Source organism: Carlito syrichta, unplaced genomic scaffold (assembly GCF_000164805.1).
Source record: "Carlito syrichta isolate Samal-C Ts95f unplaced genomic scaffold, Tarsius_syrichta-2.0.1 Scaffold316346, whole genome shotgun sequence".
Lineage (NCBI taxonomy): Eukaryota > Metazoa > Chordata > Mammalia > Primates > Tarsiidae > Carlito > Carlito syrichta.
This window is the reverse complement of record NW_007260442.1, coordinates 25,928-40,618: the sequence shown is the minus strand read 5'-3', so window position 1 is coordinate 40,618 and position 14,691 is coordinate 25,928. Positions and strand designations below refer to the sequence as shown.

Below are 14,691 nucleotides of genomic sequence, written 5' to 3'. Positions count from 1 at the left end.
AGATCATGGATCTTTTGAGCACGTGCTATGTATCAGGCACTGTTCTAGGCACCTGAATATAGTAGTAAATAAGACCAAGTCCCACTGTGTGGAACACATGATCTCATGGGAAAGAAAGGCAAAAACACAAGTCAACAAACTCAATACATAATGTAACTTCTGGTAGTAATTAAAGCAACAAAGGGAAATTAAGTAGAGGATGGGAATAGAAATAAATGGGAGGAACAGCTATTTTGCTTAAGGGAGTCATGGGAGGCACTTGCAAAGAGGGGATATTTGAATTGACTCTTGACTGACGTGAAGGAGCTGGATGGGCAAAGATCTGGAGGTAGGAATTCTCCGCAGTAAATGTAGAAGACCTTGCAGCAGGAATGAGCTGGCACACGTGGGAGAGGCAGAAAGGTGGGAGTGGAGGCAGGGAAGGGAGGTTCCTCGTAGGAGATGAGGCCAGAAGCCAGCAAGCCAGGCACTGTCAAGTAGTCATAGACTCATATGGAGATAACCTTTTATACTCAGTGTCATGAAGCAATAACAGGTTTTAAGCAGCAGAGTGCGATCACCTAATTACTTTTTTTTAAAATTTGGAGTCTCACTCTGTTGCCTAGGCTGGAGTGCAGTGGTACGCTCACAGCCACCCCAGAAACGACCTGCTGGGCTCCAGCGATCCTTCCGCCTCAGCCTTCCAAGGAGTCAGAACTACAGGCGTACGTGCTACCACACCCTGCTAATTTTTTATGTATTGTAGAGACGAGGTCTCACCAGGTTGCCCAGGTTGGTCTCAACCCGCGGGGGCTCAGGCAGTCCACTCGCCTCGGCCTCCCAAAGTGCTGGGATTACAGGTTGAGCCATCGAGTCCGGCCCTGATTGCATTTTTAAATGTTCATTCTGGAAACTGTGTGGAAAATCGAATGGAAGGCAATGAGAGTGGGAATGGACTGAAGAGTTAAGAAATTATTCCAGATAAGTGGAGGTAGCTTGGACCAGGCAGGCACCCATGGAGGTGGAGAGGGGTGACAGGGATCCACTGAGTTCAACAGAGTCCTTTGGGGGCATGGGACCCCGAAAGTGTAGGACACTGGCCTAGAGGCACTGGAGAAGTGACAGGATTCAGGGCGTATCTTTTTTTTTTTTTTTTTGAGTTGGAGTCTCACTCGGTCGCCCAGACTGAAGTGCAGTGGCCGCTCCCGGTCACCGCAGCTTCGACCTGCTGGGCTCCGGCGATCCTTCCGCATCAGCCTTCCGAGTAGCCGGAATTACAGGCATGCGCTACCACGCCTGGCTGATTTTTTGATTTATTGTAGAGATGAGGTCTCGCTGCCCAGGCGGGTCTCAAACCCGCGGGCTCAGGCCATCCACTCACCTCAGCCTCCCAAAGGCGCGGGATTACAGGCTGAGCCACCGAGCCCGGCTCAGGGTGTATCTTAATGATAGAAACAATAGGACCTGTCCTTGGATATGAGGAAAAGATAGGGCAAGAACACTTATAAGCCCTGGGTTTGGGGCCTGAGTCACAGAGCAGATGGAAGTGCTGTTCCCTGGAAAGGCAAACCAGAGGCAGGGAGAGGGTCAGTATTGCAGGGAAGGGAGAGGAAAGGAAATAGAGAGTTCTGCTTTGAACCTGTTAGGTTTCAGGTGTCTAAGGGAAAAAATAATCCTAATTATCATTTGAGTATAGCATGGAATAGTTCACAAACCACATTCTAGACATCTCAAAGCATTATGTATGTAGGACAAGTACATAAAATAACTATTTTCATCACGTTTATATTTGGTCTTCACCACAATCCTAGGAGATAGAATGCTTCTGATTATCTTGGTATGTGCACAAAGGTTCATTGTCCAAATTAAAGAGTAATGTTTTGTAATAATAAATTCTTTCTGCAACCAGGATCACTATTAGAACTATCTGCATATCTGGCTTGGGAAGTGTCCAAACACTAACAGTTTGATTTGCACATGTGCCCTGTGCCATAGTGGGGGGGGAGGGTGTGATAAAGAGACTTGAGGGTTTTACCAAGTTTCCTGCTCTCCAGTGCCTGGAAAGCTTAGGCAATACTAAGACCCCTGGGAGGATGACTTTAGAGGAAATTAGAAAAGGACAATGGCATATATCCAGTGCCCATTTATGTGAGGCACCATGCAGGATGCCGTCCTTGTAGTAATTCTGTGGTGTGGTAGCTTCCCCAGTTTACAGTTAAGAAATGGAGTTTTGAATTAATACATGCCCAAGGTCACACAGAGATGTTTCATAACAATCAGGTATGTTAAATTAAGGAGGAACGATGCATTCTACATTGAACTCGTCACTCAACTAAGTAAAGAAATCCAGTTGCTTTATTTATTTTGCCTAAACTCTATTTGTTACCTTGGATTGGTCAATTAGTCAATTTCATGTCTCTTTCCTCACTGACATTATAAAGCGCCCCCAAGAGGAAGGGTCTCTGGGAAACTTCAAATCCTAGCACAATTCGGGGAGCTAAGAAGCTCCCAGTCTGTATCTTCATGCTCAGAATTTGTTGACTTTAACAGAGGGCTTGCCTTGCTCTCATCTCAATTTCTTGGTCTTCATAATTTGTTCCTCTCTTATTGTCTCAAAGCCATCAAAACCCTTAGTTTAATTGTTCGCTTGATATTTGCTTACTTTAATGATTGTGTTGATTGCATCATAAAATTGCATTGTCTATTGATCCAGAAACCCTGAATATTTCTAGTCATTTTCTCTAGGAATCATGGTAAGATAAATAATTGCAGTAATTATCATGAAAATAGTCAAATATTTTTCACTCTATACTAGTTGAGAGGCATCTCTACTACCCTCATGATTTTACTAACAGAGAAATACAGGTTCACAAGGTCACCCGATGTCCAAGTGAGGTAAATACAGATGCATTTCTGCTCCTCTTTCCTTATATGGAAGATCTAACTTTTCAGTTGACATCTTTATTCTCTGCTAAAATGAGAACTCCCTTGGAGAAAATCATTCAGTGTTTATGAACATCTGCCGTACCACAGGCAGTTTTCTAGGCATTGATGCTAAAAATACCATGCAAAAGCAGACACTATTCCCATCTTTAAGACACCAACAGTCCAGTTGGTCTAGTGTTCTTTACCTTTTGGAGCATGATGGCTTTGAAGAATCTAACAAAATCTACGGAGCCCAGAAAAACATCTTTTATATAATTTCAGGAGATGCAAAGATGCCCTGAAGCTCATCCATGAGTCCAAGCTAAGAAATCTGCTCTAGACTGTTTCAGGTATTTGTAACTTAGTGTGTGAATACATTTAGGATACATTTAAAGGGAGAATAAATCAGCCGGGCATGGTAGCGCGCGCCTGTAGTTCCGGCTACATGGAAGGCTGAGGCGGAAGGATCGCCAGAGCCCGGCAGGTTGAGGCTGCGGTGGCCAGAAGCGGCCACTGCACTCCAGTCTGGGTGACAGAGTGAGACTCCAACTCAAAATAAAATAAAATAAAATAAAGGGAGAATAAAGTTTGCAGGAAATAGGAGATTTGGACAGCCAGAAGAGACATGGCAACTGCATGGATAAAAGAATGGAGAGGCCTGGAGCAGCAAAGCCACCATTCTGCTTCTGGCTGGTACCTGATAAAAGTTGTGTAACTCAAGAAGAGGAGCTTGCTGAATAGCAGCTGTGACTTGGTAGGGCCACGGATTGACGTTGAGATTGAACAGATAGTCAATGGAAATACAAAATGGACTGACTGATCCTGCTTCCACTGAAACGGGAGTGAGTTGACCCACTAACTCCCAGGCTTTGCACTGTGATGAAACTTGACAGAGCTACAGAGAGGAAAGAGAAAACCTCCAGAGAACACACCTGGTTGGCAAAGCTGGACCTGACAGTTGTTGGAATACACTCCTCCAGGTTGGCATCCTCAAAGATAATGGCGGGATTCTTACCCCCCAGCTCCAGGGAGAGCTTCTTGCAGTGGGGAGCACTCAGCTGGGTGATCCGCGTGGCTGTGGACTGGCTCCCGGTGAAGGAGATCAGGGGAACCTCCGGATGGGACACCAGGGCCTCACCTACCCTGGGCCCTGTTCCAAACACAATATTGACCACACCTGGAGGAACACCTGGGTGGAAAACAGTATCTGTCACTGGAATTCTCCTCAGTATGTTGAGAGTTTCAGCTTAGAGATTCTCCTTGAAAGTCCAATAGCTTGAGTGGGGGTGGGTAGGTTGGGGGAAGCACATGGGTTTTACAACACTTGGAGCTTTTATGGCTGCCTCTGGTGTAATAGCAAAGATTAGAGTCACTTCCGCCCATAGTACACTAGATGGAATTTCTCTGGATGCTTTGCTTTGGAGACACAGGGTAGAACACATGCTAGATAATTTATCCCATAATGTTGACTAGACCTTAGGGATCGAGGCTGCAGAGATATCCTCAGGCAGGTCAAGCCCAGTGAGGGTGCAGTGCCCTGCACCAGCTTGGTGTCCAGGAGTGTGAAAATGTTAAGTAGAGGGATATGCAAATGCCACAGAGGTACAGTAAAGAGACTGACTCTCTTGGCCCAGAGAGGCTCCCCAGCGAGGATGGCTTTGAGTTGGAGGCCCCATGCTCCATGGTGATAGACAGCACCATATGCTCTAGGGCTGACATACAAGTACCAAGAACAACCAAAACGGGTGTCTTAATCTTTTCTATCACAAGACCTTGCTCCTTGTATCCATATGCATTTATTTATATTTTTTTGAATTTACACGTCCATTACCTGCCCACGGCTACAAGGTATGCCAACTCAGGGCAGAAATGGCATGTTTTCTGCTCCCCATTGCAAACACTGTGAGCCAGCTGAGTGTGGCACCCTAACCAATACTAGTAAATGCAGATAGTGACTGGGTGCACACCATAGGCCAGCCATTGCTGGCAGTGATACCCACACTTCAGACCTCACAACATCCTCATGATGTATTGTTACACTTGCTTCACCAGTGAGAAAGTGGAAGTAAAGTGAGGTAGAATGACAATCTGTAAGCAGCAAAGCTGGTCAAGCAGGTTAATAAATAATTGCTAAGTCAATGAACAAGTGGATGAATGCTTGGTGCACGTTATCCAAACTAGAAATGGTTCATGAATTTGGGAAGTTTTAAATGTCCAAAAGGAAAACCATTAAGTACAATCCCATTGTGTCTAGGTAGTTTGTAGGGTCTGCCTGGAGGCAGCAGGATGTATTCCCTTGATTCTTCAGGCTTTGACCTACAGTAGGAACAGAAATCTTCCAGTGTGTAAGCTCTTGAGCTGCATCTTTGCTTCTGGTATCCTTCCCTTGCGAGAACCACTTTTAGAGTACGTGTCATAATTTCGCATCAATGATCCATCATCATCCAGAACTCGCCACAGAGCCACAGTCTTAGCCTGATCACCTTGAGGGGACAACAATGGCCCCATCCAGGTGAGTCCTCAAGAAGATGGGTGGGCTGCTTCCCTAAGTCCTGATGGTGTCTGGCAGAATCCCATTTCTAGCAGGTTTGTACATATGCTGAAATCTAGCTTAGGCCAGTCCCAGATTGTGGGTTACTGCCAGAGGGGGATGCCTGGCACCACGCGAGAGCACATGGACTGGGACACAGAGGAGGGTGGGAGGAGAAGATCTCCCAGAGGGTGGTGGGTGGCCAGCAAGGACAAGATTTCCACCCTTTCCTGAATAGCTCTGCCGGCATCTCCGCTAATTATTGGATTCGTGTGTGGAAGGATGAGGGGATGGGGGGAAGAGGACTATTAGGCAAAAAAATGGATCGAGTCACTTCTAATGTTTGCAGTCACATTTTAACAAAGAGTGAGAGAAAACACAGAAACACCACGTGTTGACCACCACCAGGAAATGAGTTCTTTCAGCAGGCAGACAGCCTTCCACAGCATGGTATTAATATGTCGATTACATTTCCTTGGGATCCAGTGCCCATGTCTGCCAGTCATTATTTCTCAGTTTCATTATCCAGACATGAATGAATGCATTTTTTTTTTTTTTTTTTAGCAATACCTACCCTCTAACCCTTAAGAGATTCTGGTTATAAGAGAAGGAAAGTAGTTTAATTGGCAAATACCAAGTCGGCAAAGCTCAAAGTAGATGGCTAGCAGACAATTTAGGAATGGATGAGAACAGACAAGAAGGAAGCTCCTCAAATTCAAGGACTAGGCAGTACGGCAACAAGAATAAGAGAGCACAACATAAAACCCAATGGGAAGGGCCAGAAAAACGCAGTCAATAGATGCTCCAGGAATGAGCGCAAACACTTGGTGCCCCCTAGAAGAAAATGAGTATTCTAGGACTCCCACAGAGGTACTCATGGTGTACTTTTTAAAATGATTTTATTGGCCAGGCGTGGTGGCTCACACCTGTATTCCCAGCACTTTGGGAGGTCAAGGCAGGAGGAATGCTTGAGTCCAGGAATTTGACCCTGGGCAACATAGCAAGACCTCGCATATACAAAAAAAAAAAAAAAATCAAAAAATTACCCAGGCATGGTAATGCATCCCTGTAGTCCCAGCCACTTGGGAGACTGAGGCAGGAGGATCGTCAGAGCCCAGGAGATTGAGGCTATGGTGAGCCATGATCGTGCCACTGCACTTCAGCATGGGTGCAGAGTGAGACCTCGACTCAAAAAAAAGGGTGACAGAGTGAGAACTTGACTCTGTCAAAAAAAAAAAAAAAAAAAAAGAATCTATCTTAAATGAAAGTGTGGCAGGATGCAGCAAATGCTCAAATATATTTCTTGTATAATTGAGTAAATAAACACAGAAACACATGTAGCTGATTCGGGATCAGCAGTTGGCCTCACCTGGGCTGACTGAATATCTCCCACTAGCCCAGCGGCAGTTAAAGGTATTTCCTTTTGAAAGGCAAGTTGCAAATTTAAAGACCTGCCAGGCGCAGGGTAGGTTTTGTTTAAGAAAGGCCAAATGGCCCAGAGAATGGCCATTTCATGGAAATGAAAAAGAGTCTTATCTAAAACCCCCCTTCTGAAGTTGATGGTTTACATGCCTGCAGTTCCTGGAAACAATTTGTTCTTTAAAAAATCTGATTTTGCTGAGTACAACCTTGTAAGATTTCAAAGGAAGTATGTAATCACTCAACACAATTCCCTCCCTTACCTAAACAAGGGTATAAGACCCCATTTCTCCTGTTCTGAGGCCCTCAATTTGGACACATTAGACCCTCGGGCCCGCTGGGATGGCCGGCGTAATAAAGTACCACTTCCTATAATAGTCTCGGTGTCACGATCTCTCTATTTTTCCTGCTACAAAAGTTATCTGTCAAGTTAGTTTGAATGCCCAGGACTAAAAGAGCTAGCTCCTTAAACACCCAGAATGTATTAGCAGTTTATATTCTCTTTTCCCCTCGCCCTATTGAAAGTTTTTCATACATTGCTCTAAGGCAGGATGGCATGGTTATGGCTCATACTTTCTCCCAATCCTGGTGGAGACTCCAGAGAGCTGCAACTGAAGCATTACACTCCAGAGTTTGCCAGGGGAGGAAGTTTGGCAAAGCCAAAGAAGAAAAGGGCTGTCTTGGTTTCACAGGCTTATTAGTTCCCAATAGATAAGATCGATGCCATGCAAAGAGATGGAAACAGAGAACTCTCATGCAGACTTGGATCTGGGTGGACAAGGTAGGAAAATTAACTCATCATGGATCAAGACGTGTTGGCCATGAACACTAAGCAGCCATAGAAAAAGAATGAAACTGTGTCCTTGCAGCAATGTGGAAGCCGTCATTCTAGGTGAATTAACACAGAAACAAAACCAAATACCGCATGTTCTCACCTGTAAGTGGGAGTTTAATACTGGGTATACAAGTATTAGGATGGGAATAACAGACACTAGGGATGATTAAATGAAGGAGGAAGAGGAGGAGACAAGGGTTGATAAGTCACCCATCAGATACCATTTTCACCACCGGGTGACAGACTCAATAGAAGCCTAAACCTCACTATCATGCAATATACTTATATAACAAACTTGCACATGTAACGCTTGTATATATAATAAAATAAAACAAAGTAAGATGCATTTGGTTTTAGGAGACAGTGGTCATGGGAACCTGGCTCTGTGCGCCACCCTCACCTCCATGTGTCCCTTCCCCGACAAGGGATCAAAGTAGAGTATAAGTCCCATTCCTACCCCACTCAGGGGATCCTGCAGTCACAAGGCAAGGAAGAAACATCTTGGGCCTTTGCAGACACCAGAGATTCCATTTTGCAAAGAATGGGAATTCAAATGTAGTCTCTTTTGTAAGGGAGGACATGAAAGCGGTTGGCACATTTATGTCATATACCCCCCAGAGGCCTAGGATATCCATAGACACCATGCCGAAGACCTAGGCTGGGAGGCCTCATTCCTCTGTAGGATACTAGAGTCATAAGCCCAATCTCCTTCCCTAAACAGCCTCAGTTTTAAGCTGTCATCTAAATCCTGACGTAAAGAACTGGCCAGACTTTACTGGGAGCTTATGTGCAAGTTTTTGCTTTGAGAGAAAGGCAACCAGAAGAGGGGAAGAGATGGACTCTTATCTGCCAGCCTTGCTGTGGACATGGAACTGCCCAGCAGTGCCCTCTGTCTGGACTGAAAGGCAGCCCCCACACAGCCAGCAGGATGGTAAGTCTGTCCCCATGAGCCACCATCATTCCTGCCCTGGCTGTGGGATGATGACACGAGCCAAGGGACCTTACACTAAGGGGTCGCCTCGCAGGTTACCATCTGGGACTTCCTGCTTGTTACCTTCGAACGGTGCCAGGCTGCACCTGTGTGGCATTACACCCCAGAACAAACCAGGAACACGCCCTGCATGTGGCCATTAAACTGTTATCAGAAGGAGAAAAAGGGACAAATGTGTGAGTCACAAAATGCTAACAAGAGGCCCAATTGCATCAGCCTCCAAGTAGTTGTCCCAAATGCAGGGAGAACTGAGGGATGTATATTCAGATCTCTTGAAAATAGGCTATGCAAACCATAGCTGTAGAAGATCCTGGTAGCATTGTTACCATCATCAAAATTAACTTGTGGTTCAAATGCAAGACTTAAGTTGACTGTCGATGATCCTATCTGGAACGCTGGTGTCTTGGATTCGATCAGACTCGTTAAGCCTGAATCACTATTGTGCCCTTATTATGCTGAACACCCCGGGGTAGAACCAGTCTGCAGCAGCGCCATCCAGCATTGAAGAGACGCGAGATGAGTGACCTCTATGTGTGAAGGGGATTTCCCAGAAAAGGATCAGGGCCATGAAACCCAGGATGTCACTGGAATCGATTATGCAGCTGAGCAGAAGATTTTCTGTGCCCACAGACCCAACTCTCTAAGCCTCTCCACAGACCCCGTCACTGAATTACCTGCTTTATCCAGGAGTTTACACAACATCCATGCAGTCACTGAAGTCATCTCGCTAGGCTTGGCTATCACAGTGTTCCCCACAGCAATGGCCGGAGCTATCTTCCAGGTCAGCAAGTAGAGTGGCAAATTCCAAGGGCTGATCAGACCAGCTAAGAGACGGAACAGACACACTGTCAATGGTGGCATGTCCCTCAGAGGCGAATGGCCAGGCAGGGTTGTGGATACAGAACTCCTACATGGAACTTCATTCATTCTTCTAACTTCTTCCCAAACTTTGCTTATTTTATTATTTCAGGGAAATAATTTTCTGAAATATATTACAAACTGTGTCTTTTAAGACTTTAAAGCCTAAAATCAATACAATATACTCATTTCTTGATGGTCTGGTGATTTTAACTATGAAAAAAGGCAATATAAACCCCAGAGCTGGCTGGGTATGGTGGCTCATGCCTGTTATCCCAACACTCTGGGAGGCCAAAGTGGGAAGATCGCTTGAGCCCAGGAGTTCGAGACCAGCCTGGTCAACATAGCAAGACCTCATCTCCACAAAAGAATTTTTAAAAGAAACTTACTGTGGTGGTGTGTGCCTGTAGTCTCAGCTACTTGGGAGGCTGAGATGGAAGGATCGCCTGAGCCCAGGAGGTTGAGGCTGTGGTGAGCCATGGCCATGCCACTGCATTCCAGCCTGAGTGACAGGGTTAGACCCTGACTCCAAAAGAAATTTTAATACTAAGTAAACAAACAAACAAACCCCAGAGCTAACGGGCTGTCAGCTATCACTAAACAGTTTCAGAATGTGACGCATTTTGAGACTTAGACTGAGCTTTACTTTTTTAAATGACTTCTCTCTCCCGCCGTGAGTGGTGGCTCATGCCTGTAATCCCAGTATTTTGAGAGGCAGAGATGAGAGGATTGCCTGAGCCCAGGGATTCAAGACCAGCCTGGGCAACTTGGTGAGATCTCCTCTCTACAATAGACCCAAAATTAGCCAGGCATGGTGGTGTGCACCAATAGTTCCAGCTACTTAGAAGGCTGAGGCAGAAAAATTGTCTGAGCCCAGCAGGTTGAGGCTGCAGTGGCCGTGGGTGTGCAACTGCACTCCAACTTGGGTGAGAGAATAAGACTCTGACTCAAAAAAATAAAAATATATTTTTAAAAAACTTCCCTTCTCATTATTTTAAACTACCCAGCTGCTATTTCTTCTAACAAGGTTGTTGTTACTTTTTTTAAACTGCTGTTTCAAATCTGTGTGAATGGAGACAAAAATCTCAAGTTTTATGGATTTATCTGTAAAACAGAAGTGAAAGGTTCTGAAAGTTTCTTTTGTGTGTGTGTGTAGAATGGAGCATCACTTTATTTTTTTTCTAATACACATTTTTTACTTTAAAATTGTGGGGTACAGTTAAGGGTTAGATATACAAATAAGCATTGTATAGGTACCCTTGTTGATGAGGTATGCTGAAAGTTTCTCATAGGGGCCCTCCTATCAGTAAAACCAATGAACTTTGATGCGCAGGCTGCAAAATCCATTTAGGCTATCCAGAAATAAATTTCAATAAAAATTTCCTTTAGATTCTCACCTGCACCCTAACCAGAGAGGTTTGCTGGATAAGTAATGTAGCCATTATCTAGAGTGTGTCTCCATGAAATATCCTGAAACCATCCAGGTTTCCAACCACAAAACATATAAAGATAAATTCTACCTTATGAATAAGGAAGTGATTCACCTTGTTTTATACTCTGCTCTCAAGTCTGTGCTATGAAAGTAAATGTATATTTTATATTATTAAATTTCCCATTGAACAACCTGTTCTTTAGGGATAACAGAAAATTTTTACAGCAAAATGCATTAGCATACTTCTTTAAAGGAGGTTTCTATAATGCCTGGAAAATACTATTTTCAAAAGCTTCAAAGAACCAAAGCAGTAAAATGTCCCATTTTCTTTCCTTTTAACTTATAATCCTGAAATGTAACTAGCAAAAAAAAAATTAAAGTTGGTTTTTTTTCTCAGATGAAACAGTGACATCTGGTGGATAGTTTTAGTCATTGCAGTCAGTTGTGTGTCCATTAAAGAGCAAGAGGCAAAGAAATGAATGAGGGAAGTGGTTAATTCTTAGTCAAGATTTATCCACCACATCCCTGGCACTATTATAAATGCCCTACCCATCAATTTATTCAGTGTATACAAAAACTCATAAAATAGAATTAAACCATTATCCCAGCTTTCCAGATGACATACTGAAGCCCACAGAAGTTAGGTGACTACCCCATGCAATTCTAGAGTCTTAACCACTGCACTCTCAGGAAATGATTTTTTTTTTCTTTTATAATAATAGGCAGCTAAAAAACAAAAAGTCCTGGTATGCAAATTTACTTTTAACATCACTCTTTTCCTGTGATTTTCCAAGATAATGTTCCAGAGATAATGTTCCAGAGATGCAAGGAATTTGACACCAAAGGAATACACTAAAATTTTGAGGACAACACATTTTAAGTAAAAGTAGAAAAAGCCAGCTCCTTTTTTCTCCTTAGTCTGTTCCCCAAGGCCAATTCCATAGAATTTTGTGAGTATCTCTATGCACAAGTGTTGGGAGCCGACCGTGGAGGCCTGCCTGAGCGTTAGGGATCCAGGTGGGCTGCGGACCCTGAGACCACCAGGTTTGGTTCAGGAGCTGAAGGCCCATTCCCTCTTCCTTTCTTTGTTGTTTAGCATTACCCACTGGCAGGGATTTTGATGATCTAAACATGAAGTTTTGAGAATATGACAGGCATGGCTGACTCTAGGGATCCATTGTTCCTGTTTCTCACAGACTGCGGTTTCAGCTTTAAACTTAACACAGTTCAAACTCAGATCACATTTGGGAGCCTTATACATGATACAAGCTTCTTTATAAGATTTAAAAATATATTTGTGGAATTAGTGTATACATTTAGAGAGCTGTTTCCAGCTTTAGATGGTATAGATGATTATCTAGGGTTACCAGAAATGGCCCAGCACGAACTTTGGACTGGGCCACATTCCTAAGGGCCCAGCATCCACTTTGGGCTGGGCTGCATTCTTTTAAACCAGTTCTTTAGTTACAATTAGTGTAAGCTTTTTCTACTTATAATAGAAACTGAATTTATTTTATTCATAGAAAGTATCGTAGAATAGGTCATGCTACGTGAGGGAATTATGTTAGTTCAAGCATGATCAAACATGCTAACATGATCAAATACAGCTAACTTTAGAAATTTCATTGTTCCCACTTCCTACTAATTGCAGTTTTGGCTTTAATACAATTACAGTTTGTATTTGGGTTTTATTTTAGAAGATTTATTGTTGATGATCAGCTTTATATACTAGGATTAGAAGTTAGAAACTTTTATAAAAATTAAGATAGATACATAGGATTTTTAAATAGCCATTTTGTTAAGAGATCATAATCAATTGTTCCTGGAAATGGCCCAGCGTGATCTTTGGACTGGGCCACATTCTTTAGGAACTGGTCTGAGCTATAATTAAGAGTTTTTTATAGTACAGGTAAAGTTAACACAGAATAGAAAGGTATTAGGATTTTAGTCAATCATTAGGTGTTGGGTATGTATAAATTTTAGAAGTTATTGATTATTAGGATTGTATGATGTTAGAATTGTTATATTGCTTTTGAGGAATATAAACCAAGCATGAGGAACAGTCAGATAATTTTGGGATTGTCCTTCTTCATGCTTAAGGAAACACCTGGTGGGTGGGGGGATGCGCCTCATCCACCTGGTCTTGTGTTCACGTGAAAGTCTTGTGATTTAACATGTGAAAATTTGGGATAAAAGACTCACGGTTGGTCCCAATAAACGGCTTCTGCTCATTTCACTGAACAGTTGTCCACTTTCTTTCTTTCTCTTTCTTTCTTTCTCTTTCTTTCTTTTAATAGCTATCCCTACTACAGAATCGGCTTCTGCACTAGACAGAGTCCAGTCTCTTTCTTTCTCCCCCTATTTTTCTCCAGAATATTTGCCGACGCTGCCCCACCTTCCAGGGACCCTCTAAATCTCTTTTTGGGGGCTGGCCCCCCATACACAAGTGCCAAAGAGCACCTACCTATTCCCACGGGTGTCTGTACCGTGTAGTGCAGACAGCCCAGGTGGTCCATCTGTGTACACTCTGACGTGTGGTGCAGGATGGAAGAAGCGAAGAACCGGAAGTTCTGTACTGACCGGGGAATGTCCATGGTTCTTGCCAGTGCTAAGGTTTTCCCTGTAAGAAGTAAACCAGGTGAAGCCCTGTCAGTTGCTGGAGACGCTCTCTCTGCCACGCATGTATCCCTACTCACACGGAAATTGCCTTGGTTCCTTCTAGTCTGGGCCTTGCATTCCTTGACCACACAAAGAGTGGATCATTTCATAAAGACCCCAAAAAGTTTTATTTCACAAAACTATAACATCATTAGGCATGAGGTTATAAAACGAGGTAGAAGGGTTGAAATTAAGTCAAATAACCTTTGCTTTGTGGACCAAACACTTTGCAGCTCTCATCTTGGTTTGCCAGATGCTACCACTTCACCCACACAAACTCTCGCCATTCAAAATCACCAGGCTTTGTACATGCGACAAAGGGGGTGAAATATGAGTGTCCTGGCAGCTGTATTTGCACATCCCGAGAAACCACTTTTATAATCATGTGGTGTATATTAAATGCCCTCTCAATACAAGGCAGTCATCAGAAAGATTGACACACACCCCTTAGCACGGAATGCTGGGTGTCACCTGCTCACCCATCACATGCCCATGCACGCCAAGCTCCTGGATGGAACAGAAAGAGGAACATAAACTTGTCTGGCTTGTTCCTGAGTTATCATTCATGATGCAAAGAGACCTACAGTCAGGAATGCCAGCAGAGGAAATATTTTCTTTTTAAGGGCTCGGACTTGGGCTGCTTTCTAACTTTAGGTTGGTTTATAGCACGCACATAATTTTAAAAGCTCTTGGTTTTCCCTAACAAGTATTATTGCAAAGACTTGCAGATATTTACTCCATTACCCTGATCTCTGGGAAGGAGTGGGACGATGACAACAAAAGAAGAAATTGTATTGGGAGAATAGTGACTGGCATATCAGCCAATGGCAACAAAAGAGAAAGTTGTATCAGGAGAATAGTGACTGTCTAAATAGCCTGACTGGTAACTGTTCTAATGATCTTGGCTTTGAAATTCTCTACTTTGAAAGGGTGGGAGATTGCACTTCATCATTTCCGGTATCCATGCCCTGTGCTGTATATCTTTGCAGTTTCTTCCACCCAGCAGGCAGGGTACATTCGGCCGGCCCTTGGCCTTGGGTTCAGTCACGTGACTTGCTTTGGCC

The 14,691-nt window shown here is 43.7% G+C and overlaps 1 protein-coding gene across 4 annotated transcripts in view; it reads right to left on the bottom strand.

The window, feature by feature from the left end:
* The window catches only part of ALDH8A1 (aldehyde dehydrogenase 8 family member A1), a 43,814-nt gene that overhangs the window by 24,845 nt on the left and 4,278 nt on the right, over positions 1 to 14,691 (bottom strand). For 3 of the 4 annotated variants that reach the window (XM_008074129.1, XM_008074127.1, XM_021707049.1), the window contains exons 3-5: positions 13,434 to 13,589; positions 9,354 to 9,503; positions 3,837 to 4,093 (exon numbers count right to left, since the gene is read on the bottom strand). In XM_008074129.1, the coding sequence (XP_008072320.1) occupies positions 3,837 to 4,093; positions 9,354 to 9,503; positions 13,434 to 13,589 (563 nt within the window). The remainder of the gene's footprint in view (positions 1 to 3,836; positions 4,094 to 9,353; positions 9,504 to 13,433; positions 13,590 to 14,691) is intronic. The other variant, XM_008074128.1, reaches the window with a different exon arrangement.